Genomic DNA, 23,363 nt, shown 5'->3' with positions numbered 1-23,363 from the left:
GTGGTACATCGTTGTAGCCCTGACATAGTGGTGTTTTGGTGAATGGCAGTCTGTATCAGACACATGCTTATGGTGGCTGATTAAAGGCATTTGTTTTGAATTGGTAACTCTTTCCTCTACTGCTTTGTCAGGCAGGTGACACAAACACATTTTTACAGAGAGGCAGGAGTTGAGGATGCTGTTTCTGAATGCTGTCCATCCTAGACTTAAAGCAGTCTGTATAAGGAAGAGATTTTAAAGTGCCTTTTTAACTCTTCAGATATCTGCTAACAAGTGATCAATTCGTAGGTGTTGTCAAAAACAAAGGATTAATATAAAAGAGGAGGAGAGGGGAAAAATGCTCTGAAATGTTGACATTTACTTAACTGGTTGTTGTAAATGTTGATGGGTAATACTAGCAGCTAATGAGTCAAACTAGAAAACTGAAGATTTCAGTTGTCAGTGCTTGGGAAAGGATAAGGAAGAGAGAAGAAATGCAATGAAAGGATAAATTGTTTCTCTTTGGCTTAATTTGATTTGGGTGCTTGGCCTCCGCACTGACTTTGTAGGATTTACCCCTTACCTACTTTGTGTGTATGATGATGGTGAAGTTAGGAAGCTTTTCAGTACACCAAGAAGAATGTTGCTGCTGTTGTCAGTTCAAGCTGTGCCACACTATGTTGATATGATCTCTGACAGTATCTGCATAAAAGAATTGTATGAAGAAGTGCACTGATGTACCTCAGGGCAGCGGAAGTCTCTTCTCTATTCCTGCTTTCATTGCCTTGTCCTTCTGCAGTGTGGATACTGCTAAGTTAGTATCAAGCAGCTTTTACTGGCATGTCTTTTCTCATATTCTAGGTGAGTTAGTTGTGCCAATGTATCCATATTGATGTGGAGAAGAAAAAGAACATATCACTAGCTTTCAATTAAAAAAAAAATGCATCCCTAACATTTTCCTGATCTCTGCAAAGTAACACAAAAGTAACATTTCTCTACTGCTCCCATGTGAAGTTCAAAAGATAGCAAGTTGCTGGGCCTGTGTATTGGCTGAGGCCTTAAATCTGTGGCTTCTGTCAGCCTTAATAGCCAAGCTTAGATCCACAATATTAGCAATGAAATTTGGCTTTTTTTATTGAGAATTTAATTTTCTTAGTAGGTGCTCGTGTTGCAGGCTGCTGTCCTCAAAACAGGTCACTTTAGTTGCTTTTGGTGGGCTGGCAGCATGGTGTCTGTTTGCTCTCACTGGTGACCTTGTTGACTCCTGACTTTGTCTGGAGAGGGTCTGGGGACTCTCAGGTAGTTGGCTGCTGATGGGGCTTGACCAGAAGTATTCTGTGGCAGAGGGGCAGTGGTGTCTTGTGTGGTATTAGTCTCAGAAAAGGATCTGTCTCTGCTGCCTGTTATTTCATCCAAATATTCTGCTGCTGAACCATGCTTCTTAATCAGTGACTGGAGTAAGATTCACAGAGAGCTTTCTTAAGGGCATTAAACTAATAACAGTAATTGCAACCATTTCCATTTTTCCACCGGAGCCTGTTAAGTATCTGTCTGGGCAGAGGCCAGAGGTGGTTTTTTTTTTTTTTTTTTTTTTTTTTTTTTTGATGAGTTGGGTTATCTTCCTCCTTCAAACCAGGCAAGCACTGTGGTGTTCTGCAAGGTCAGAGCTTCGATCTGCTGCCGGAAAGCCTCCCGGTGATGCAGAGAACATAGTGCAAAGTAGCCAGTGTGTGCTCAGCAGGTGACCTTTTTTTCCTTAAGTCATATGTGAAAGATACAGAGAAAGCAAACTAACAACAGATTTCAGCAAGCATGGTATATGCTGCTGTTCTTCTTTATTTGTATTTCTTTTATTAAAAGGAAAAAAAAAGTCAAAGACTTTGTATCAGATGTTGATAAAAAGGCATTTAATGAGTTCATTGACTAACAGTATGAAGTATGTTTCTTGAGTTCATCTTTGAAAACTGAGTATTTAGGACTGAGCCAATATTGCCAAGTTGATACTGCACAAAATCAGGTTGAATACACACAGCTGAACATTTTGTAAGGTAAGAATTGGGACAATGGACAGATAGATATTCTTCATAAAATATATATTGCTTGTTCTTTGACTGCAACCTCTCATGGGAATGGTTCTGATCTGGTTTTTTCTCTCAAAATGGTAAAACACACAGCTATTAGTATCTTGTGTTGATTGCATGAAGTGTAATTTCTTTCATGACCTGATTCCCAGCTACCTTTTCTTATATGAGCAATTCAGTTGATAACTCTACTGAGTCAAACTTAAATAAAAACAAAACAAAAAACAACCAAAACCAATTTAACTGTAATATATTGCAGCCTTTTACTCCCAGCTGCATTAGCAGTGCTAACAGAATTACTTAATTTTTTTTCCCCTAGCAATTAGGGCTACATAACAGCTGAACATTATAGATAATAATCCTTTAAACTTATTTAATGAATAGGCAAATGAAAACAAAAAATGCAAATAGAAATGTTAAAGTTGCTTGAAATGGGAAATACTGAATTTTAAACACTTCTAATAGTTTAGATTTAAATATTTTTAAATTCTAGTCACTAGCCTTGATTCATGCTTTCCTCAGCTTCTGTCCTACAATGTTTTCCTTTCTTGTTTAACCATTGGAATGCTTTTCAATGAAAGTGTGGGTTTTCACCTGCTTTTGGTGTCATTATACACTAGAGCTGTTCATCTCAAACAGTTCAGAGGTACAGAAGAGTTTAGTATACTTATTAAGTACTAACCTAGAGTTAGTACTTAATGTTAATTTCTTCTCCTTCCTTCTATTTAAACAAATTAAATTCATTTTAAAATTAACAGCTGCTTTCTGTTTTCAAGGTCTTTCCCCCCCACTTCAACTGAATTTTACCTATTTTGTCCACCTCTTCTGTGTTCCAAATTAACCTTTTATTTCTGGTTATATGCCTGTTTGTGCTGCACTTCTGCAGCATTTCAATTAGAGATTCTGACCAAGAAATCACGCTACCATTTTGCCAGAAGCTGACACCAGCCATCTGCTAAAATTGCAGTTAGCTATCAGTAAAACCCATAATTTGGGGAAATGGACCCAAAATGACTTTTATGATTAGTGGACAGGAAAGAAACAGAGACAGAGAAGTCAGCTGGGTACTCCATAAATCACTTTGAGGTTTTTAGACCTAGCATCTTAATGGCAGCACTCGTGCTGCCAAATGATGTTTTGCTTTTACCTTCAAATACTTTGCATTAATAATGAGCAGCTCTGCTTGGAAGTTATTTGTGTATTGCTCTTACGATGCTGCTTTGCACAGGAGCAGCATGCTAGGTACCAGTCTGTGTGAATGGATTCTGAAAGCAGTTCAGCCTAATGCAGTGCTGAATTTTGTAGGTTTTTTCTGTTTCCAAACCGTTGCAGATGCTGAAGAAGGATTTACCTTGAGATTCTGGCTGTTTACCTTAAGATTTTACCTTAAGGTTTTGGCTGTGCCAGCTGCTGCCCTGTACATTAAGCTTGGTAGTCTTGATCTAACTCTACAGTGCATCTGCATTTCACCTCTGTCTGCTGGAATAGAGGGGAGGCTGCCTGTGTGTGTTTCCAGGCAGAGGCAGGCTAATGGCATTCTGCTAACTGTGTTTGTGCATAGTGTTCCGCAGCTTTTAAATGTGCGTATTAGACCTGGAGTATTTTTCTAATTTAAGACCTACTGGTGATAGATTAACTGTCTTCCTACTAAGCTGTTACAGTGAGTTGCTGTTCTCTTATTTAATTCCATTTGGATTTTTCTGATTTCAGCATTCAGTGGTTGGATGTTGTTGCTTCTTGCCTGTTAGATAAAATCATCAGGTTTCAGCTACTTCATTGAGGTGCTTTGAAACAAAACTACTTGTTTCTGCACGATATCCAATATAGTGTGCTATTGAGCAGTTGTTCTGGGTTTGGTTGCCTCTGTTGGAAGCTAGAGCTTAATTAGTGTGTTATAATATGCACTCAGCATGGCTTTACTGGAGTTCCTTCCAGAAAGCAAGAGCAGGAGTGTGACCTTCCTTTCTCTGCCTTTTTACGTATAAATAAAAGACCTTGAGCTGCCTAAAAAAAATCTTAAATATTTGTTCTGTCGAGCAGCTGGGAAGATCTCTGTATGCATTCACATTACATTTACTGTTAGTGAAGCTGTCTAACTGACCTTGAGGGCTTTCGGTACTTGTAGGTCTTACAGTTTGAGAGTAGAAAAGCATGTGGAAGAGGTGAACACAATGCTGAGCACTGCAGAGGTGTGGGGTCAGCTTGGAAAGCTATCACAACAACCTCAGACCCATGAACTCCTTTAACTTACTTTTGCAGAGGGGCAGGAGGGGTTAAGCCAAGCCCCATGTTTCCCAGACTAACAGGTTTTAAGAACTCCTTACTGTCCTGCCGCACTTGTAAAAGGTGTCACCCTTGTCGTGTGATGTTTAATGGTGAGTTTCTGGAGAGAGAACGTCTATGTTTTCTTAGTATTTAGCATAAATAAGAGTTGTTATGGTCCTGTTGCTAAATTTCTAGGCTTCACTAACTAAGCAACAGCATCTTCGAATTTGAAGCCAGTATAATTATCTGCCTGCCTGTTTTTTCCAGTCTCAGCACTTTTCTCAGCACTGTATGCTGCTGTACTAATGTAGCTGAAGATATTCTGTTATTCGGACATTATTCTGTATTCAGATATGCTGTTGAGCCTTGTCTCCTGTTACCTCTCACAGTATATTTCATGGATTTAAAACGGTGGTTATATTGTGAATGTACATAGAGCGAATTATATCCATTCACTCTTCCCAATAAAATCACAACAATACAAAATCAAAAATGAGGAGTAACTTTTGGAATCTTACTGTTGGCCCTGGCTTTTAGGGAACTAATGTGTTTGAGCTGGATTCGTGGTAAACAGATGTGAACTCTGCTTCTTCAGTAACCCTGTGTTTGTGTTGCTAATTGTTGTGTGGGATATATGTGCCTTTTGAGGACAAGGACTTACAATTTTAATATTATACAATTATTACTAAGTGATGGAGTCTTTCAACAGCATCCTCAGTAGATCCCTTGTCCGTTTTCCTCCTATCATGACTCAATGCTTATTTCATGGTGTTTTGCAATGATTCTCATTTTTTGAGTGTCAAGTTTTAAGGTAAAAGCTCATCTTGTATAAAACATCAGTAATTGATTTTGTTTCTCCTTTTTGAAGCAAGGAGATGTGCAATGTTATTTTTTTTCAAATACAAGAATTCCTGTTGCGTGGAAGTGTTTTATGTAAAAGATTAGGGGTTTCCTGTTCTCCTGATTTGTGTTGATTAATTTTGTCAGCAAGTCTCTATTATTACATTTTATAGAGTGTGTATGCATGAACCTCGCAGGTGGTTTGGTGCAGGTGAATCTGTATCTGCCTGCCTTTACAAGAACAAGCACGCACTGTCACTGCCTGTAAGGGTTCAGGCAATCTGACTTAAGAGGCCAGATTTTACCATGACAGCTGAAGAGGGTTTTATCCACTCGTTTCAACACGTTATACTGTGTTCTTTGTTTCTGAATAGAGGGTAGATGTTAAAAGTTAATGTTCTGTGTTAATGTTGAAAGTATAGAAATGAAGATCATATGGAAGGTTCTATGCAAGAGGATATTGAAGAGTTAAATATAGAGCAGAAAAAATGGTAGATCCATAAAATGAAAGAATTTATTCTTCCTGCACAAACAGGATAAAGCAGCAGGAAACATTCTTGTTGATTCAGTTGAATTTTAAGGAGTGTTTGGGCATCTGCAGGTTGGAACCTTTGTATGGATATAGCTGATGACCAGAAGAGTGCAGTGAGCGCTGGATTCTTGATTTTCTTTGTATACAATACTGGCGTCTGTATAAAGTAATAAGACCAAGTCATGTATGTTTTATCTTAACCTCAGAATATTCTAAGTGTTGGCTGCTTGTAGCTCAAGCTGTTGTCAACTTTTGCCCACGGGAAGTCAGATATCCTACCTGTCATGTTTCCTTATACTCTACTGAAGCACTAGCAAATATAAACTCATATAGAAATTACTCGTATTTCCTAAGCTACTAATTGTGATGTTATTGTCTGGTGGATTTTGAGTACTGTTTCATGTTTTATCCTGTTTTATGCCCTTCATTTGCATCTGCTAAGGGAGTTAATATTACACGATGGATCTTTCACAGTCTTTCCAGCTCAGAGTTAAAGAAAATGTAGCTTAAAATCACTTTCCAGTGTTCCTTCATTTAGGAGGGGAGGTTAGGATGCATAGACTTGATAAAAAGCCTGAGAAGGCAGATAAAAGGCTGGGAGGAGAGGTAATGAAAACTGGCCAAACAAGAAGAGTGCAGGCAGCTGGACTTCATTAAATTTGAACAGGAAACATTAATAGCACTGATTTTTTTTTTTTTAATTTACTGAATGTTTAATCTATTTTTTTTGTATGCTGTTGGATATGTATGTATGTATGTATGATATGTATGGTATGTTTGACAGAAGTCATTTGAGGAGCACCTCTAATTCACCTGGGCACACTGCTGGAGCCTGGTTAGGTCTCTAGATGGCATCCTGTCCCTCAAACTTATCAGCTGTAGGTGCACTGATTGGCATCATGTGCAAAGTGGCTGAGGGTGCACTCAATCCCACCATTGATGTCACTGATGATGGTATTAAAGAGCTCAGTACTGACACCTCAGGAACATCACTGATCAGTATCTGGATGCTGAGCCATTGGCCCCTACTCTCTAGGTATGATCTTGTAACCTATTTGGAGAGAAGGGTATTGCAGGGAAGGGTGTCAAAGGCCTTACTGAAGTTGAGATAGGTGATGTTAATGGCTCTTCCCTTGTTCACTGATGAAGTTATACCATCATAAAAAGTGATAAGGGTGGTCAGGCAGGACTTAGCCTTGGTGAAGCCACGCTGGTTATCCCATATTACCTCCCAATTATCATCTGCCTCTAGACCTTTTCCTTTTTATTTTAGTTAGTTTCAAGTGATACAAATGAAATGATAGAAGACTAGAATACTTTCTGTGGTTTCCTGTATTTCTGTAGCTCCATTATTACAAGTGTAGAAGTGTTATCCAACTCCTGCCCCTTGCAAGAGGGGCTGAGGTGCTCTGGCGGGAAAGCAGAAGTAGGAATGCTGTCCTTCGCCTCAGCCCGGGGCTGGAAGTGTGGTTGGCCTCAGGAATGTCCCCCTGTTTCTTACAGGTGCTTTGAGCAACTGTTTTTCCAGGCTGTCTTTTTATTTAATTATTTTTTTTAAAATCTATTTCCTGTGCACGTGTAGTGTGTAAAGATGAAGACTTCAGCATTAGCAACATTTAAGATGAAATGTAGGTAGAGAAGCAGTCTTCAACTTTGACTTTCTGGCTGGCTCCATACTGGGGCTTCCACTTAGGGATTTTTTTTGTCTTATGCTTTTCCGTATTATTTTGCTTCTCCACGCAGTGAAAGTGTTACAAAATTTCCCTGCAAGCTGCATGTGAGGCTTGCTGGTAGAGTTTAATGAGTTGTGTGTGTTGATGCTCACGCAGGCATTGCCACTGCTCTGCTGTACCTTGGTTTGTGTGAACACCTTGCTGTTCTCTGAGGTGGGTACAAAAGCAACAGCTTCACCCATCTGCTGGAGAGTGGCTGATTCAGAGATGAAGTTGCAGGAGGCCCTGCAGCAGGTGAAAACATGACATCTTAGTCCTCTGGTAGCTGTTTTGTATATGTAGTTCTGTGAAATTATGATCCTGTACTGTTTCTTGTGCACCTTCTATCTGGAAATGATTGCATCTTGCATATTACCTGGCTGTAGTTAATTCTGAAAGCACCTCTGTGACAGAAGGCAGCTTCAGTTTTTTAAATCTCTCAGATAATGCGCATCTGTCTGTGCTTCAGCAAATGTATCACCTCTTTGCGTATTAATGCTTTCTGATCTAGTGCTGCTTGAAATTAATTTTTGATAAAGTATTCTACAGGCTTCTATTAAAAAAACAAGTTGAGTTCGTTTAGATTCGGAGTTGAACTGAAGTAATGTATGGCTGAAGCTAACCTTGTGAATTGACAGTCATTGCAAAAAGTTGAGAAATAATACATAAAAGAACTAGCATGTGCTCATTTGATTGGCTGCAGTATCATTACGGCTTATTACTAACAGTAACAATGGTTATTTTTGTCATGTAAGCATTTAGCAGAATTGAATGTATTTATTCATTACTTTTACGCTGACCTTTCATGTTGCTTATTTATAAAAAATGAAAGTAAGGTTTAAATTATGAAAACAGTTTGCACCTTTATAAAGTATATCCTGAACATATAATTGGTGCATATATTTAAAATTATATTGTTATTAAGGGACGTGTTTAAAACACTTAGGCTTGATTTCTATTTAGAGAATTTAGAGAATTGGCAGAATTTAAAATGGCTTGATTTAAGAAGATTTATGTTTTTATATGATCCTTTTAAAATAGATTTTTAAATGATTTATTGCTCAAGAGATGTAAATCTTTCTATTTTTGTGAGAAAATATGCTGCTGTCACATCCATACTTAAATGCCTTTACTACCTAATAAGCCTCATAAGTAAGTTGTACTAAACTCAGATTGTATACACAAATAAATTTGACTGATTAGGAAATGGAGCGATTAAACATAGCTCCAATATGCTAAGGCTTCAGGGGAAAAAAAATAAAACATTTTTCCAAGCATACTTTCTTAATGACTTTTTTCTGAAGTGCTACTTAGTACGTACAGAAAATTAAGCACATTCTCCTTTGATGCCTCTTGCACTCAAGGTTAGCGTTGTCACCTTCGGTTTTGGGTCATGTATATCCCAGTGCTTGAACAGCTTTATTCCACCGGTAAAAGCAGAATTCAGCACAGTTTCTCTGCTTCATTTGTGTCTATGCCTTGACGAGTGCAGCTTAATTATATTTTACTATTAGCTTCTACTTCATGGATGGGAACTAATTGCTAGGAGGCAAGTTCTTGGATCACATACTTCATCTTCTCAGATCATAGGGATTTACTGGGGGCAATTGTCACTCGGCTAGACTGTAGAAACTTGAGAGCCACACTTATGAGATTGAAGGATTGCTTCCCTGCAGAAGAGGAGGCAAGCGTGCAAGATTTTTATCTGTAGGTTCTTCTCCAAACAAGATTTTAACAACATAAACTTCTGTGACTTGCACATTACAACACAATAGAACTGTTGTTTCTGTTACTTTCCTCCCCACTTAGCAGTAAGTGTGATGTTTTTAAACGTTTAAATGCTTGGGTTTTTTTTAAACAAGTGAAAAACCTAGAACCTCAAAATAAAAACAAACCCCTATGACTGGTAGAAGACCTTCAATGAGTTTTTCTTGGGAGGCTGGGAGAGGAGTAGAAGATAGGGTTGGAGAGTATCTTCACTGAAATACCTAGTGAAACTTAAGTCTTTCACTGCTTTTGCTACAAGGAGGCTGGGCACTCGTGCTCCTTTTCTGTACAGTGTTGTTGTACTTTCTGAATTGCTTACAACTCAGTGTGTCGAGTTGTGATGTGCCATTACATACACTTGAGAACAGAGGTTCTACAAATAAAAGCTGATTACTTTCTCCTGGCGCATATTTTCACTTGCAGCCTGTGAACCTGAACCTGACTGCTAGTTGAGCTCATGTCTAGTATCACATACTTGGCAGAGCCCTTGGATCTTGGGCAGCTGGATTCATGAAGTGGTGCTTGGGAAGGAGGAAGGGTAGAACTGGAAAACAGAATGCCGAATTTAATACAGAGCTAGATGGTGCTATATCCCTCTGTTCTTGTGTCCTGCATGGCTTTATGCATAGATAAATTGGAAATTGTCTCTTGATGTTTGACATTAGATTTATTCAGTTTCCTTAATGTTACACAAATTGAGTAATCTCTGTGCTCTTACCTAACCACTCTCATGGCTTGTTAGAATATGGACTCATTGCTCATAGTGATTTTAGTCTATTAAGGCATATGCTGTTTCTGGTCTGCAAGGGCTCATGATTGCTGTGTGTTTGTGGCTGATTTAAGCCTTGCCACTGATAAGACCATTCTACAGTGGGTGCTCTTCCCGCCTCCCCCCCATTTAATTAAAATGAAGTTGTATTAAAAAACAGGAAACTGTCTTAATACAACTTAATACCTGACCTGGTCTTAAGATCTAAGATGAAAACCAAGCCATTAAGTCAACAGCCAAGTCTGCAATCAAATGAAAGGGAATATATAATGATGCTTGAAACTGATCATTGTCTAGTTTTAAGCAAATAATATAATGTAATTTGATAAATTAAACATTGCGTGTTAATGATCCTGGTGGATTTTTTTAGAAGAGCAAGTAGTTTTGAAAAACATCTGAACTTGAAAAAAGTAATGCTTACAGAGCTCATGATCAGATTGTATGGTAGTGGGAAGGACTGGCTTGATATAAAGTTGATACATAAATGGAAAAAACTTAATGTGTAGACTAATGAAAATCATTGCTTGAAATTAGAAGTTGTTGTTCTATGCCTCTGGATATAATCAAAAGCACAGCTTAAATTTTTCCACGTTTTCTTTTTTTTTTCTTTTTTTTTTTTCTTTTTTTTTTTTATCTCTTTAGAATGTGAAAGCATTTGCATCTTCAGATAGCCTAGCCAAGGTCCAAGAAGTAGCAAGCTGGCTTTTGGAAATGAATCAGGAACTGCTCTCTGTGGGCAGCAAGAGGCGGCGAACTGGTGGATCTCTTCGAGCTAATGCTTCCTCAAGCCAAGTAGATGAGGAGCAGATGAATCGGGTTGTAGAAGAGGAGGAGCAGCAGCAAAGACAACAACAGGAGGAGCAGCACATTGGGAGGAACGGAGAGATAAGAGGAGAAGAACCTGGGTTTGGTGACAGACGTGAATCCCAGCAAGAACAGTTAGAAGAAAATAACAATAGACTTATTACAGTGGATGAAGAATCCACTTGTAACCAAGAGGAAGATGATGATGAACATGCTGGTGATCAAGAGGAAGAGGTGGAAGAGGAGGAGGAAATGGACCAGGAGAGCGATGATTTTGATCAGTCTGATGACAGCAGTAGAGAAGATGAACATGCTAACAGTAACAGTGTTACTAATTCCAGTAGCCTCGTAGACTTGCCTATTCATCAGTCATCGCCATTCTATGTAAAGACAAAGGTAAGAAACTTTTTTTTATTTTTTATCTTGGTTAACTCTGGATTTTGGAAAATAATTCTAAAGTTCTAATCTGAAGTTAAACTAAAAATTTAAAATAAAGATTTTTCATTTCCTAAGGAACTCAGTTTGTGGACTGTATAAATCCTTGATAAACTATAGCATTTTAACTGTTAATAATCAAAATATTTGCATGCATTTGATATGACAAAGCGCTCCTTTTCAGGCATTGGAGCTTTGAAGACTTTTTTTTTAAAAGAACACTTCATTTGTAATGGGTGCTTTCATATATAGACTCATGTGTTTAATAAGACCTTCCAGGGGTTATTTGTGATGTATTCTTTCTCAGAGCAGGCAAGAAGGAAGGTAAGCAATTGTGTGTCTATGGTGTTCTACGAGATCTGGTTCTAAGAGTTTGTCATGAAAAGTTAGGGTGGAATGTTACAGAAATGAAAAGGTCTTTCTAGCCAGATCACATTGATTGCATTGACAAAATATGGATCTTAAAGGGGAAAAAAAAAAAAAAAAAAGAACCGGTCATTCAGGTATAAAGTCATCATGTAATGCTGTATTCTATCCTACTTGTAAGGAGCTTATGTTCAATGACTGTTGAAAACTTCCAATTTGCAACAACATTTGAAAATAATTATTCACTTTTTTATTGTTACAAGTCTAACCTAATGTGTTAGTTCCAATGTTTTATTATTGGTGGCAATGTTTTCTACTAATTTTAAGTTCTATTAAGTTTGAGCAGCAGAAATGTGAAAGAATGGTAAAAGCAGTGATACTGAATAGTAGAAGGGAGGAGCAAGCAAGTGGCTCTGGAAAAGTGTGCATGCCACTTCTTTTGGTTTGTTTTGTTTGACTATGAGTATAATTGGATACTGGCTGAGAGAGCTGGGGCTCTTCATACTGGAGAAGGTTCCAAGAAGACCTTATTGTGGCCTTCCAGTAATTGAAGGAGGGCTACAGGAAAGCTGGGGAGGGACTTCTCGTGTGGGCATACAGTGACAGGATGAGGGGAAATGGCATTAAACTGGAAAAGGCTTTAGAATAAATTCTTTATCATGAAGGTGGTGAGGCACTGGGACAGGTTGCCCAGCAAAGTTGTGGATGCCCCCTGCCTGGAAGCATTCAAGGCCAGGCTGGATGGGGCTGTGAGCAACCTGGTCTGTGGGAGGTGTCCCTGCCTACAGCAGGGAGTTGGAACTAGGTGGTCTTAAGGATCCCTTCCAACCCAAATAATTTCATGCTTTATGATAAATGTATTCATAGAGAATTGGTCTTGAAGATACATTAGAAGAAGTAAATAGTTTGAGTGTTTGCATCTGGAAGCTACGTTAATGTGTTTTTTTTGTATTGCTGATCAGTGTATTTGGTTTTTAGATTTTTGTTTTCATGTGTTTTTAGAAAACGATATAACTTTATAATCTGAATGTTCAGGCTACTGAAGTGCATGCTTCATAATTTGGAATTTAATAGTATCATACTGTTCAACTTCATATCAATTAGCTTTCTACATTTTGTCTTATTGTGGTACTATTGTGGTATATGGTATGGTACTCCATAATTTGGTGTTACTTGTTATTGCGCAACAGCTGGCATCCATCCAATTCAGACTGAATATTAAGAGATGTTTACACTCAAAATTATGTGTATTTCAGCCATCTAAATCAGAAACTCTGGCATATTTTGAAAATAAGCACACTCAAAATACGCAAACTCAGAGCAAATTTCTGTAGCTTTTTTAAAATAATTTCCAGTGCTGATTGCAGTTTTTAAATTTTGTGTTTTTTTTAAGGGCATATTTGATATGAAGTTTAAGGAGATTTTGCCTAAGGGAGCTTGAAACATTTTGTATAGATGCATAATTTCTGTGTTGTCTGATAGTTGCTTTGCATCTTGTTTCCATGCAGTGCTTGCCATTTTATTCTGTGCTGTGTCCCCAGGCTGTGCTACTGCAAGAGTTGCCTGGGGAGCTGGGTAGTGAAAACAGTCTTTGGAAATTGTTCTTGATTCCTGGTGTGACTTCATTTTTGATAGTTTTAATTGCATACCTGAAAGGACAGTACAGAAGGCAGCTTGAGCTGGCACTGCTCTTAGGTCATGGTTTTAGCATTAATTTTTACAAATACTTCAGTAAACCATAATTTAACCAGAGAAACACCTTCTGTTTTAGGAATTGTTTTAGAAATACAGCTGTGCCAGAGCATGTTTATTTCTACTCTGGTTCATTTCTGATTAATGGATTTGGTGCTTTTGAGAAGAGAAAGGGGTTATTTGTAGACTAACTAGCAGTATTTCTGGTTCTACCTGTTGAAGATTGACTCATCCCAGGAAACTCAAACCTGATAGACTTAGTTTACAGCTTTTCTCAGATTTAAACCCAGCTCCTCAGATGCACGCACTGCTGATCCAGTGCAGCTTCTAGCTTTGTCTAGTTGTATGAAGCAACACTGATGACAAATCAGGTTTTTTCAGGACTAGCAGATACCAGGGAATTAATACTGAGACTGGATAAAACAGTATCTGCTGCTGTCAGAACTCTTTGTGCACTCATGGTAACTTCTCAATATCTGTTTTGCTTCTTTGTTTTCTTTTCTCATAAACTACCAAATAAAGTCTGTTTCTAATGTGATTATTTTCCCCATATCCCAGCTGCATTTGCCACCCCTTGTCTTAAATTTCCACTTGACACCAGCAAGCTCACTGTGTTTAAGCTGACAAACTCAACTGGAAGTGTTAAATATGTTTTTTACATTACATAATAATTATACAATAATGATTATATATAAGTATGTAAGTAAGTATTTGCTCAATATTACTGTTCTGTGTAAGTAGCTGAGGTAATTGTTACCATGATGTTCTAAAAATGTTGTGACTTAAAATGAGAGGGCACAGGGTTCAGGAGTTTTCATTAGTAATACTTTGGGAATCCAGAAAGGTCACTGTGATTGTGTTACAATTCCTGCATAAAATATTAAGCCTCTCTGTACTGCCTTCTTTGCAAGCTAAAGCAGACTTTCAGAAAATACTTGCTGTTTGTAAAGTAAAACGGCCTAGCAAGGTAGATCTACCTGCACCTTTATTCTAAAACTCTGCCTTTTTCCTTCATTCTTTCTGACTGTTTTCCTGCTGAACTGAAGAGCTGTTTACCAAGTTTTTGTTTTCAGTACATAAAGTGATAAAGTTCACTCCTAAAAGCTTTCTTAAATGTGAGTAATTGGGGCACAGAGTCCAATAGACATGCTTTTCTAATTTTGTCCTCAGTATGACACTGCTCTTCAAGTTCTAATTTTTGAACATGCAACTGAACTGTAGATGTTAGAACTTCAGTTCTTGCAACAAGGCTAATTAAAATGTGTTCATACTCTGTTTTACCTGTTCATGTAATAAACTATTGCGTTAACATCTTTGACTACAGCACTGTTAGGATTTCATGGTTGGCTGATTTGCCCAATATGATGCAAGCCTTTTTCAGAGAGCTTCCTGTTTCTGGCCTGTGTTTTCTTTACTTAGAAAAATGAATCAACACTTGGTTGTGTTAAAGTAAATAGTTTTCTTGTATCCAATGTACCTTATCAGATCTTTAACTGTTAATTTTAAATCCTCTCAATCTATGTCATGTTGTTTGTCCTGTCAGTTACATAAAAATAATAAGCTCTGGAGGGCAACATAGGTAACACATACATTGTGCTGGTGATGCTCATTCTTTGCTGATTGCCTGCTAGTCACATCATCTGTTGCCATTGTCCTGTGATTACTTGGTATTGCTCGAGTTCCTTAGGAATGATCGTGCTACGCTAAACTGAAATGTGAGCAAACACTTGCATTTACAGTAAATCAGATATTTCATAGCAACTATCCTTAATTGCTTTTATCCTTCAATAGATGTGGTATTTATCGCATTGCAAGGACAAGAATTTGGTAGTCACCATCAGCCAGAAGTAACTTACGTAAATTAACATTTTTGCTTACTTTAGATCTGCTTCTATGACTGCATTGAGGCTGTTAAAATGGTACTTGTAACAAATGTATCAGCTGTATTACCATTACTTGAACTGATGCATATGCCATAGGTGGCAACTGGCATGTTTTTATGGCAAAAACTGAAATCAACTTTATTATCAGCTTTGTTAATGCTGTGTCTGCCACTGCATTCATTTCTCTTGGACAGATGCCTGTATTTTAGCATATGGTTATCCAGGTTGTACTTAATTTCCTTTTATGATTTCTTTCAATCTGCCACTAGAATTACGTTAAATTGGTAAAATATTTTAGTTGCTATAGCTCTTGAAAATAATTTAATCAATTTTACACACATGCACACGTGTATATGTATGCCATCTTTACCTTATTCCATTCTCTTTTTATTGCTTAATTATTTCTACAACTCCTTGTTTGTCAGCTTTTTTAATGTTAAGTCATCTTCAGTATACTCAAATCTTGTTTTTAATCACTGTTTTCAGTTTCTGTCAAGATCAGTTGGTTTTAGTTGCTTGCTTTGATTTTTCCTTACGTGGAGGAGTATTGGCATCTTCATTATTGTAGAAAAAAAATGTTCCTAAACAGTCGAAATAATTTCCAGATTTATTTGGATTTGGTTTTACTTGACGTGTATTGTAGAAGGCTGAAAAAAGAAGTCACCATGTATATGTATATTGATATGAGTTTTTCTTCCTATGAAATTCTGTCATATCTCGCATTGAAGCTACCTCAGTTAGAAAAAGCCCCTTGACAGTAAATAAATAAATCCTGAGAAAGATTAGGTGCATTCCAGCAAATATTGTCACAGGTTTTTATAATTAAACAAAGTAGTTATAAAGTTATAAAAGTATGCCATCTCCAAAGGCAATTAAGTGCTCAAGGTCAAGCTGTAGTAATAAGATGTATTTCCTGTCCTTCTGCTTGTATGCTTGAAGTTGCTCTCTGGTAAAAGAGAAAAAATACACAAAGATTGCATAGAACCTAAAAGATGCAGTTTATTACCTCTGTCCAAAGTCATATTTTATACATTAGGAAACAGTTGTTGGGAGATACCTGTTCCAGCTGGAGCAGTCGTTTTTAAGCTTGCAGTCTGCATCTTGCTTTAGGCAGGAAATTCCATCATGGAATTTAGTGTTTTAATTTCATACCACACCACCCCATTCCTAATATGATTCCAGGAGCTATTTTGTGTTTTTCCACAAATGGAGTTTTGAAGGAAGAAAGTACTGAAAGTAATTTCATGTGTTCTGTAAGGATCCAAATTAAAAAATCTCAGCAAAGAGGTAGAGAACAGGAGGATTGTCAATGCGTGGCTGTACTCAATGGTTCTGGATAACAGGTGCTGCTCAATAGGAGTCCTTTTAGGCCTGACAAACCCTCTTAAAATTTTTTTCCTTTTTTTTTCTGTGTCACAAAGTAAACAAGCACATAGTGCAGAAATATTTATTTTACTTGGGTAAATATAGCTTGTGCAGGATGTATTACACATCAATAGTCTGGCATCTCTGAAAGGGTCAGACATTCTGCCAGGCACAAACACGCACTGATTTTCTGAAGCAATTAGTTGAAATGCAGGTGGAAAAATTCTTAAGAGGTGTTTGGTTGGCTCTAAAATGACCCAAAAAAAAAAAAAAAAGTACCCCTTAAACAGTTGCTATATTTGAGCAATTGCTACTTAAACTAAAAAGATGATTGCTTTCATATATAATGTATGGCAGTGGTAAAGACTGAGAAGCAGCTCAGTCTTCATGTAAAAACGGTGTTTAGATTAGTTTCATCTGATTTCAGGTTTCGTATACATAGTGCCTGTTTGGCCATAAAGTCACGGGGTGGTGTGTGTGTATCACTGTTATTCCAAGACTGCTTTTTTGTGTTTATTTGTTGACCCAGGAGAGCGGTGAGGAGATGAAATGAGCTGACTTGACTTCAGTGGAGCTAGGAGAGCATGTGTCACAGGAAGAGCTGTTTCTTGGAGCCTAAATACCCAAATTTTCCAAAGTTTGGAAACAGAAAGCTAATGCTCAAATAATTATGCTGGGGCTCCTATGTTTTGCAGGCTGGGAGATTTTTTTACTCTGAGGTGCTGGTTCCAAGCTTACAGAGCCCAAGGATATAAAATACGTATTCTGGTTTTGTGTGGAAGGATAATATCAATTTTTAAAGCTGAAGGAAACTCGGTGGCTACCACAGGGAAGATGGCACTGGGCAGTTCATGTCTGTGTAAATTGAAATGAGATTCTATGTGAAAGTCTAAACTTAGTGTCAGAAATTCAGTAGTAAACGAAAAGCCTTTTAGAGATGCAGGGGAAAGAAAAGGCTAATTAGGGCTGTTCTTCTTTTTAGAAAGTGGGCATTTATTTAGCCTAAAGTCACTACACTCAATTTAGAGGATGCTTTGATGCTGCCTGTGGCTGGGGTGGTTGTCTTGTACTGGGTTAATATTTTTCTATTTTTCAGCAGCAGAGGGTGCTGCTATTGCTGCGTTGCAGTCTGATGGAGAGCCGTACTGTGGTTCCTTGCTAAGGTTCTCCCTCCTCCTGCCCCTAAAAACTGGAAGTGTTTTTCAATCTGAGGATTGAACGCAACTGGAACAGAAGGACTCAATGTTTCTGTGAAGAAATCTGTGTCCAGCCTATGAAATGATATAGGGATACTAATCAAAAACAAGTAATTAAACATTTCCAAATGGCTTACGTATTAAGAGTGTGGTATATATTTCTCTGCTCTTAGTGCACAAAACAGAAAAATTTTATGCTGTAAAGAAATCAGTTTTTTCATTTTTATAGAGATCACGCATAAGCTATCTGTCCTTCGTGCCTTTCATCTTCTGAAATGTCTAACAATTATCCCAACGCTTTACAGTTTTAGACAGAATAATAATTCTTTTAGAATTCTGTTAAAATGGGTTTGTGTTCGGAGTCATTCTGAGTATCAGGAAAAAGAAGAATAGAGTTTATCCTCGCCCTTGTGTGAGATTCTCTTTCCTAATTATAGCTGTTTCCATATTGCTACCTTTAAAAGCTTAGGAACTTGCCATACACTCCACTTGTTTTTTCTGAACTATGCCATTAAAATATAGCGAGTTAAGATGAGTGAATGACTTAAGGTAAATGTAATGGTCTTTAAATCTGCAACTCAGAGCCATACTTTTACATTACTGTGATAGTTTAATATTTTGAATCAAGTTTTGGATTTTTTGATAATAACATTTTTGACTCTTGCAATACAGAGCCATATTTTTCAGCTGGACTGTAATAACATCACAAATAGTTGCTCTCTGAGATTGATATCAATCAGCAGTTATAACCTTGGACTTCTTTCTTTTTTATGTACTACACTGTTCAGTCGCTAATGTCTCCAGGAGTGCAGAATCAATTGGAAATGTTCTGCACTGTCATTGAGGTGTGGTTTCTTTAAATATTTAGAGCATGCAGATTGTCAGTCTTTCTGTTGGTATCAGAATTCTTCCTCTTTTGTACTGACCTGCAGCATGCTTTTTGACTTAAATATCAGCGCTGCTTTTGAAAAATACTTTTCACTTGCTTTGCTTTCAGTTGATTTTAAGGTTCATTTTCTGCCAGACTTTTGTTGAAGGTTAGCTATATTGTTGCCTTTTGTAAGCAGATTTGCCCCTATGCCATCACTTGCAGGTAGAGCTGGCATTAAATAATTGCTGCTTTGCTAATTTTCTTAATCTACAGGAGGATCATGAAACTTGCTAATAGATGTACGGGTTCTGGCTGTAACACGTGGTTATTTCTGATAGTTTGTGGCTTATCTAAGCACTTAGTTACCTGGTTCAATTTTCTCATGCAAAATTCTTGAAATACTTAGTAATTAAACCTGTGTTAGGGTTTTATGATATTTGCTTGACAGTATTCCAAATCATAACATCATGCAGTGCATGGAGCATTAATTCTTGAACTCCTGTAATCCGTTGACAACCTGCTTAAAAAGTCCCTTGCATTCAAAGGAGAGCAATCTCCCTTAATGTAGAAGGCCTTATTGTTTTTCATTATGACTTTCAGAACCATTACAGCAGAATTAATGGACAGTACTATAATTTATGGAGTTAGCAATTTTGTGTGGACAAAAAAGTCAAGAATCTCTGAGCCTGGAGAGTAAGAAAAGTTTAAGGGAAAACATCGACTTGGGCAAACTGGGTCATAGTTCTGACTACCAGACAATATTTAATAAGCAGGTGGTTTTGTTGTTGCTTGTTTTTTTTTTTTGTTTTTGTCTAAGCCTTCATTACAGGAAGATGTCTGTTTTGTGTAGAAAGAGTGCTGATTTTATTCTGTGTTTTCCTGTTAAAGAGATTATTTAATAGTCTGAAGACCTATGTGAGTAAGGCACAAGCAATTTTCTGACACTTCACCAGTAATTGAGGTCAGTCTTCCAGTTCCAAATGAGGGATTTACCTCAGCTAGTCACATTAGAAAACAAAGATACTTGTGCCCAATTTGGCTGTACCGATATCTGACTTAATTGCAGTGTTGCAGCTTTTGTTCAGTGAGAGCACGGCCTGCGTCTCAGAACATGCAACTTCCTCATTTCCTTATGGTCCTTGCCAAGCACATTAGGTAGCTCCTTCTGAACGTGTGTGCTTCTTTTGGAGGTGTACGTTAGACACACCTCCAGCCCTTCTCTGCAACAGAGGAAATGTCAGCCGCGTCCCTTGTGGGGAAGCAATCTCTTCTCACTTGATCAGAAGTAGCGAATAGCTGCGAGGTTATATTAACTAGTATGGTCTTCTAGTTTCAGAATCTGGGCAGAACACGGTAAGTACTGCAAAGGAACTTGCTAGTGTGACTCAAAGTGTCCTATTAGGTTACTAGATGGCTTTGTGTAGGAAAAATCATACACATTTCTCTGGAAGAACTAACTTGAAGCAGTGTCTTTCTTCATGCAGGTTTTTTTTTTTTTTTTGGTAGAACTAGAAATCAACACCAACGAAGCATGTAAATTTTGCTCTGGATCATAGTGCTCCGAATAAAAATGAGCTTTCTAATGTATACCTGGTATATTTTAAGAATTTCAGTAGTATTTTAGCTCGTGAATTGTATGGCAGTGACATTATGAAGTCGAAGTTGTGAAAGCATACTTGAGAATATGTAGTGTGCTTACTCTGTGGGGAGTAACAAATACATTGTAATACCAATATTATTTGAGAGGGAGGTTTGCCCCACTTAAATATCCCATTTGTTCCTTACGTTGTTCTTGACTGTGTGGCAGGTGCTGTTGCCTGATGTGATCCTTAGCCCAAATACCTCTAGTCCCAGGTGATACAGAGGTATTTTCTGAACTTTTTATCAGTGGATGCTGATGTTTTGAGTGTTGTCCATAAAAGCTGATGTTATTGGTTATGAAACTTGATTCCAATGGTGAATCCAAGCGAGAGGAAAGTACAACTTCTTCTGGTGAGCTATTTTCTAGTTTTGTTAATTGTTTTTAAGTGTTTTTCCTTCAATTTTAATGGATGCGTCTTCAAATCTGTAGCCAAATTGGCATTAAAGTTTGTTTGAAAATGTTAGAGTGAGTGCCTTCCTTGTACTTGCTAATGACTTACGCTTAGAGAAATTATGAGATCTGAAATAAGTGAAGAGGGGCGGAGGGACAGAAAGCAATTGGAGGACCAGTATTACGTTTTAACAGCTGCTGCAGGGCTAACATTTTTTTCTTGATGCATTTGTCCCTGTAATCTGTAGAGTAGCCGTACATCGTTTATTTCTGTAGGAGCCTGTATTATCTGCTGAACATGTTGGTATTCAGCAGACTGTACGCAATAAAGTAATTTGCAGTTGTTTATAAATTCTTGAGTCCAAGAAGAAAAACTCTATGCTGTCAATTTCCGTGGTACTTCAATTATTTCAGAACAGGCAAAATGTTTACAAACAAAAAAAGCAACCACCAACAAAATCCTTAATTTCCAAGCTGTCTCAGAAGAATGTTTGAACTTCAAGAGCTTCATTTCAGTTGTTAAAGAGTGATTTTTTTTTGATGCATTAACTGCTTCTCTTTGGTAGTATTTTGGCTCTGACCTGTGCATGAAGCTGTGTTTGAATTGTAATTAATGGAATAGCTTGACCTTTGTGCTGATTTATTAATCTGCTATAATACTTTGTTTAACTTGTGTGGACATTTTGCCGTTTCCTTTTTTGGTGAAAATACTCTAAGAAACAGCAATAAAACTTAAAACAAGTGTTTCCATAAATTATCAACTCTGCTGAAAGCATTTTCTCCCTTTTTGTCCTTTTTGTATGGCTAATGAAAACTGTAAATTTTGGTTTTCTGTGAATTTTGCCAGGGTTTTGCCCTTCTCTCCTGGACAAGCAAGTTCAGATCGTCACCAAATGACTGCAAGGGGTGTTTTATGTTTTATTTTTTAAACCCATTTGAAACTGTGCATTAACTCTATTTAGTGCAACTTATGGTGTAATATTACATATGGTTAATTGGTATTGACTTTTTATATCCTGTGCATAGATGAATAACAAAAAATGCTAGTGGAAAGCACTGCTTTCAGTCATCTCTTCAGTACTTTATTCCCTGTTTTGTGGCTAAGGTTTTTGTTCTTTTTTTCATGTTAGTAACAAAAAGATTGTAAAGGGGCAGAGGTTTGGAAAAGAACACAGCAAGGAAGTGTTGAGATTTGTGTTCGAAGGCAAACTGATCCAAACCAACTATTTCTCTGTAGAGAATATTTCTCCTTCTCTACTTGTTCTAACCAAAGTCTAATGTTTTCAACTAACTTCACTATCTTACAATGTTTTGAATAGTATGAAAGGAGCAAATAGTGAATTTTAGTAATATTCAGTACAATTCAGTCTTGAGAGACAGTGTCTATGTTTTTCAGCTGTGTCATGAAATATGACTCTGGTGATGCTTATTAAATTTTAATAAATTGGTTAAATCCCTGGTGCCTCTGCTGAAGTGGAAAATATACCTACAGCCACCACAGATTGCCAGCAGGGATAAATTCCATCTTGTTCATCAACAAAAGTCATTATGACTTTACTTAAAAGTTGGTGTAATGTTTCCTGTAAGTGCAAAGCACATTCTTATTGTGTTTTACAACTGCTGCTTATCTGTGTTTGGTAGTGGGCAGGACTCCTCAATTCTTCTTGCTTAAATTATGGAGTGTCCCTGATGGATGGCAACTGCTGTGATTTATTATTGTCCCAAATATATTGAGTATTAAAAGAAAAAAGTAATAGGCAACAAAAAAAATGCATACAGTTTTTACCAGGGTGATGTAGAACTTATGATCCCTTGGTCAGGTTTTCTAAAACACAGGAAATAGATCACATAATTAAATGAGTAACTAAAAATGGCAGCAAACTGGAGATGACAGCTAAATAAGAGAAATCAGACAGCATACTTCATTACGAATCCCTTGTTCTTGCCAGGTGAAGTATTGCTGTTTGTCTTTACTTTGGGCTTGATCCAATGCAAGGGTATTTCAGTTGTGAACCTGAGACTGTTGCCTGTTTGCACAATTCTTGTCTTTGGTGTAAACACCTCATACTGCATGTTCTATGGCAAGTTTAGCATATGTGTGTCGGAGGGAACAAAAAAAATACCAAGAGACTGTTGAAACTCATCCTATGCTGTGCCAGTACGAATGTTTTGGTGTTGCTGCACTGCATTACTTTTCTTGTCTGACAGCTTGGTTACAAGCATCAAGCAAAAGAGTCAATTAAATTTTGGTTTTACTTTCAGTGTTCATTTAAAAAAATTAGTTTTTATTAAATTCTTGTAAGCGTTTAAAATAATGAATGTTTGAAGAAGGCAGGAAAAGCCAGTGCCTGCTAATTAAAAGTATAGACACAGGTTAAAAAAAAGAAAAAGTAATTAAAAAAAAAAAGTATATCAACACCCTAAACAAGTAAAAGGTCAAGGTGGCATCCTAAGCTAAGTCAGCATCTTCCACTGAGTACCTGTTCTTTTCTATAATCTAGACATTCTTTACTTCACATATTTTGTGCTTTATAAATAGCCTCCCACCCCTTTGCAGTATGCTGTTAACCAGCTGAAAAGGATTATATAGCTTAATATGTAGCTCTCAAATGGATGCCAGTATGACAATTGGTTGTTGCATTTGTTAGACTTCTCTGTATTTTGCAATTCTAGTGAGAAAAACATGATCTTGTATCAGAATATAGACCCTGATATCTGTAGTGTTTCACATATGCGCAGTATAGCACTTTGCACTGTTGTCTCTTCTATTTTGG

General features: G+C 37.4%; 1 protein-coding gene across 1 annotated transcript in view; it reads left to right on the top strand.

Moving 5' to 3' along the window:
* The window catches only part of FBXW7 (F-box and WD repeat domain containing 7), a gene marked incomplete at both ends in the record, with an annotated part of 122,445 nt that overhangs the window by 16,975 nt on the left and 82,107 nt on the right, over positions 1-23,363 (top strand). Inside the window, one exon of the mRNA XM_079534285.1 lies at positions 10,588-11,145. Within this exon, the coding sequence (XP_079390411.1) occupies positions 10,588-11,145 (558 nt within the window). The remainder of the gene's footprint in view (positions 1-10,587; positions 11,146-23,363) is intronic.

Source organism: Tetrao urogallus (assembly GCF_951394365.1).
Source record: "Tetrao urogallus genome assembly, chromosome: 4".
Classification (NCBI taxonomy): Eukaryota; Metazoa; Chordata; class Aves; order Galliformes; family Phasianidae; genus Tetrao; species Tetrao urogallus.
This window is presented reverse-complemented; position numbering and strand designations above follow the sequence as displayed.